The sequence below is a fragment of the Saccostrea cucullata genome, unplaced genomic scaffold (assembly GCF_032062105.1).
Source record: "Saccostrea cucullata isolate Sc308-1 unplaced genomic scaffold, CSIRO_AGI_Scuc_v1 ctg16549, whole genome shotgun sequence".
Taxonomy (NCBI): Eukaryota; Metazoa; Mollusca; class Bivalvia; order Ostreida; family Ostreidae; genus Saccostrea; species Saccostrea cuccullata.
Window position 1 is genome coordinate 12,468 of NW_026919878.1, and position 4,042 is coordinate 16,509.

Genomic DNA, 4,042 nt, shown 5'->3' on the forward strand with positions numbered 1-4,042 from the left:
CTCCACCCAATGAAGTTCTTTCAAATGACATCAAGGTCAATTACCGTGTGTCCTTGACTGACCTATATGCTAAAAATAGCTTTTTAGAACTTTCACCATAACTTTTGAACCATGAGAGATAGAGACTTTATATTTGGTATGCATACTTCAATAATTAAGCTCTTCCAAATGACACCAAGGTCAATGACCTCGTGACCCTGTCTGTGATTAATCTGCTCAAAAAATATTTTTGAACTTTGTTGCCGACGGCGCATAGTGTTTTACAAACACATCTTGTTTTAAGTTTGTTAGAGTATTGTGCATATGATTTTAAAAGATAACTAGGACACTATTTTAGTTCTTTTTAATCTAAATAATTTTATTGCGTATAGTTAAAAGACGGAAACCAATATTGTTCCTTTTTTCTATTCGAAAGTGACAGGTTTCTACTCATAATTATCCATGGTTCTCAAAATGTTCGTTTCGTTCATTTTTGCATATACCTGTATATGAGTAATTTAATAAAAAAAAATATTTTAAACCCCATAATTAACAATTTATACCTTTCCTCTCAAAGATTGCTTGTCTTTTTTCTTCATACAATAATGATGAAGATGGTAAAAATTCAGGTCATAATACTGTTTTCCTTCCTTTTCCAAATTTTATTTGAAATGAAAGGGCCTCTGAAGGGGAAATAAAAACAGGAGGTCAAGAGGCCACATTGCTCACCTGAGTAACTGGCTAGGTAAACGCAAAATTAATTCAGTATTTACTCTGAATTCTTTTGATTATAGGTTTGATAATTTTCACTAATACATAATGGCTTTGCTGTTCATAAGATGATTTCTTTTTTAAATTTATATAGCCTTTATATGCCATTGTATAACTATAAACCACTTTTATGACTCCTCTTTTCTCCTGGATGGCCATGATTTGAAAAAAAAAATCAATCTACATTACCTTTTTTGATGCTTTTATATTGATGATCAATCATGGATTTGTTGTTTTTGTGAAGAATTTTAACGATATTTTCTATGTATCCCTAGGTAAAAAATTGATAGCCCATTGTTGCCCCACTCTATCCCGGGGGTCATCTTTTGAACAAACTTGAATCTACTCTAATCATTTAAGGTTGCTTCAAAATAAATAAGAACAATCACAGCTTTGCTATTATCAAGAAGAAGAAATCTAAAAAAAAATTTCAAAGTGAACGTTCTTAAAATTTTGATCACCTATTATGGCCCTACCCTTGCCACAATGATCATGATTTGAACATACTTGAATCTACACTACCAGAGAGGATGTTTCAATATAACCCATCTTCCTAAGTCTAGGGTTTCTAATCCACTGCGCTCCACATAAATTCGTGACCGAATAGACTAATTAAGTTTTCTATCACGCCATCTAGTGAGATTACACGTTTTGAACTCTGCTGACCTTTGCTATTGGCCAATCAGAGTAAACGAATTCAACAGAGAATTCGAGGTACTATTGGAAGTCGGTAATCAATTCAATATTACTCACTGACAACTATTAAAATATAAAGAGGTCATCCTTGGGACTATAACTGGCTTTTTTTGTTTCAGGTTCAGGTTAAATAAACAAAAATAATTTTGATTGGTTCACGCAAACTTGCATGAGGCCAATCAGACAGCGCATTTCTAACCCCGTCAAACTTAGTCTTGTTCTTCTTCACGCTAACCCTGAGTCATAATTTGAACAAATCTGAATCTACACAACTAGAGGATGTTTCATTATAACTATCACCAATCATGACTCTTCTTGACAAGATGTTTTTAAAGATTTTTCCTATGTATTCCTATGTTAAACTTTGATACCCCTGTGACCCCATCCTACTCCCAAGGGACATGACTTGAACAAACTTGAAACTAAACTAAACGGAGGATGCTTCCACATGAGTTTCATCTTTCCTGTTCCGGTGGGTCTTTAGAAAAAGATTTTTAAATGATGCCATTAATTTTTCACTAATTAATAATTATTTCCCTTAGGAAGAAACCATGGTCATTCATTTGAACAAACTTGAATCCCCCTTACCCAAGAATACTCGCTGAATGATTCTTAAGAAGAAAGATGAAAAATGTGAAAAGTTTACGACGACAACGACGACAGACAACGGACTAATTTTGATCAGAAAAGCTCATTTGAGCCTTCGGCTCAGGTGAGCTAATAAAATAAAAATATATAAAATAATATAAATGAACTTTTTTTATTCCAGGAGGTTATATGTATAAAAGTATTTAAAAAATGCCCCAAGTTCACTGAAAAAACGTGCATAAAACGCTCTATTTAAGAACTATTTCTCCATTGGGATTTTAAAACGGAGTGGCATTATTTTTCTTCTTGACACAGAACTGCTGCAATATGTCATTACTTCAAGAACCGACATCACATTCTCTCTCAGGTAAAGCAGCATTTTTTTAAAAATAAAATCTTAATTTTTTAAGACAGTTTATAGTGGCAGGTATACATTTGGACATAAGGAATTTGTCATGTTCCCCTTCCGTTTTACTGTCCATCTGTCCGTTCATCACAGTTTAAGTTTATCTCAGTTTTGAAGAATCATTTCTAACTTTTTTTATGTTAATAATTAATCCATATATATTAATCAAAATTCCCGTAAGGTTTATTTTAGTAAGTTTTTTTGTGTTTTTAGGCAAATGTAACGAACAGTGATAAACTTTAATTTATATTCTTAAAGGGCTATCTAATGACCCTGTATTGATCTGACATTTAAAAAGGAACTATTATAATATTTTAGTCAACTTCATATGATAATATAAATGATGTCATCAATTAAACTGAGTCATGATTTTTTTTTTAACCTGAAACAGGATTTGAATTATATTCAGGTTTTCTTACCTGGGCTCGAATTTCTGAATTCCAAACAAAAGATTATTTTATGATCTCCAAATTCCTACGTTCAAAGTTTTTTTTTCCTTTCCCTCAGATATACAAAATACGTTCAAACCGTTGAAGCAAGATGCATTCTAAGATATCTTGCAATCATATGCTTCTTGGTATAGTTCATTTATATGTTACTGACATGCAAGTATAAAGGATTTCATTCCAATATTCGTTAATTAATCTTTAGCTTAAAGGGTTTTCTATATTCATTTGCCTTTTTTATCGATATACTGTTAAATCACTAATTTTCGTTGGAGTTTAATTTCCGTTGTTTTAGACGTATGAAGAGACCTACGAATTCAAGCCGAAAACGAAAAGTAAATTTTCATATGTACAACTAATAAAAGTTATTCACCCACGAAATCAAATCCCCACTAACCAACAATTTTTTCTTCACACCACGAAAATTTGACCCCACGAAAATATGTGATTTTGCAGTACTATGCATACAAACTCTTAGTTATATTTTTAAGCAAAATAAATATATTCATTTTTTTAATATAATATCGTACATGCATAAAAATTTAATTTGCTTATCTTACGGTTATCTTATAGTTAATATCATTTTCTTTTAGATATGATAGAAGTTGTTTACTTAAACAACGAGGCATCTGCAAAAAGAGCAGTAACAAGTTTCTTAAAAATGTATGGATTTTTCCCTTTACATCCAGATTTAGAAAATAGAATGATGCATTCCACTCATGCATGCGACCCAAACATAATTGTAATTTGCAGTGACACGTCTTTACAGGACAATATCAATGAGATGCTTGCCAAAATACAAGGTATGAAATAAACATAATTCAATCGAATCTTTTTAATAGCGAAAATCAAATATGATTTAAGTTTTTGTGCAATTTTAGGTCACCAGCTTAGAATGATGGTGATTGTTTGTCCACAAGAAAATTCTGCTACATATCCAGAATTCAATATGAACAGCAAAATCAAATTTTGGACACATTTGACTTGCAATCCAAATACTTTTGAGAGTGTTCCTTGTACCGAAAACGAGTTGGCAAAAATTGTTTTTGATTGCTTTTTGGAAATGTTGAGGATCAAAGTGGAATATGGATCTAGTTTTAAAGGTCAGAAATTTAGATAAGGATATCTTTCTTCATCAACCACATGATTTAGATAT

General features: G+C 31.6%; 1 protein-coding gene across 1 annotated transcript; it reads left to right on the top strand.

The window, feature by feature from the left end:
• Window positions 1-1,316: 1,316 nt before the first annotated feature.
• LOC134239551 (uncharacterized) lies at window positions 1,317-4,018 on the top strand. Its single transcript, XM_062721719.1, has 3 exons — window positions 1,317-2,401; window positions 3,480-3,689; window positions 3,768-4,018. The coding sequence occupies exons 1-3, from the start codon at window positions 2,362-2,364 to the stop codon at window positions 4,004-4,006; spliced, it is 489 nt and encodes a 162-aa protein (XP_062577703.1). The 5' UTR covers window positions 1,317-2,361; the 3' UTR covers window positions 4,007-4,018.
• The last annotated feature ends 24 nt before the right edge of the window (window positions 4,019-4,042 follow it).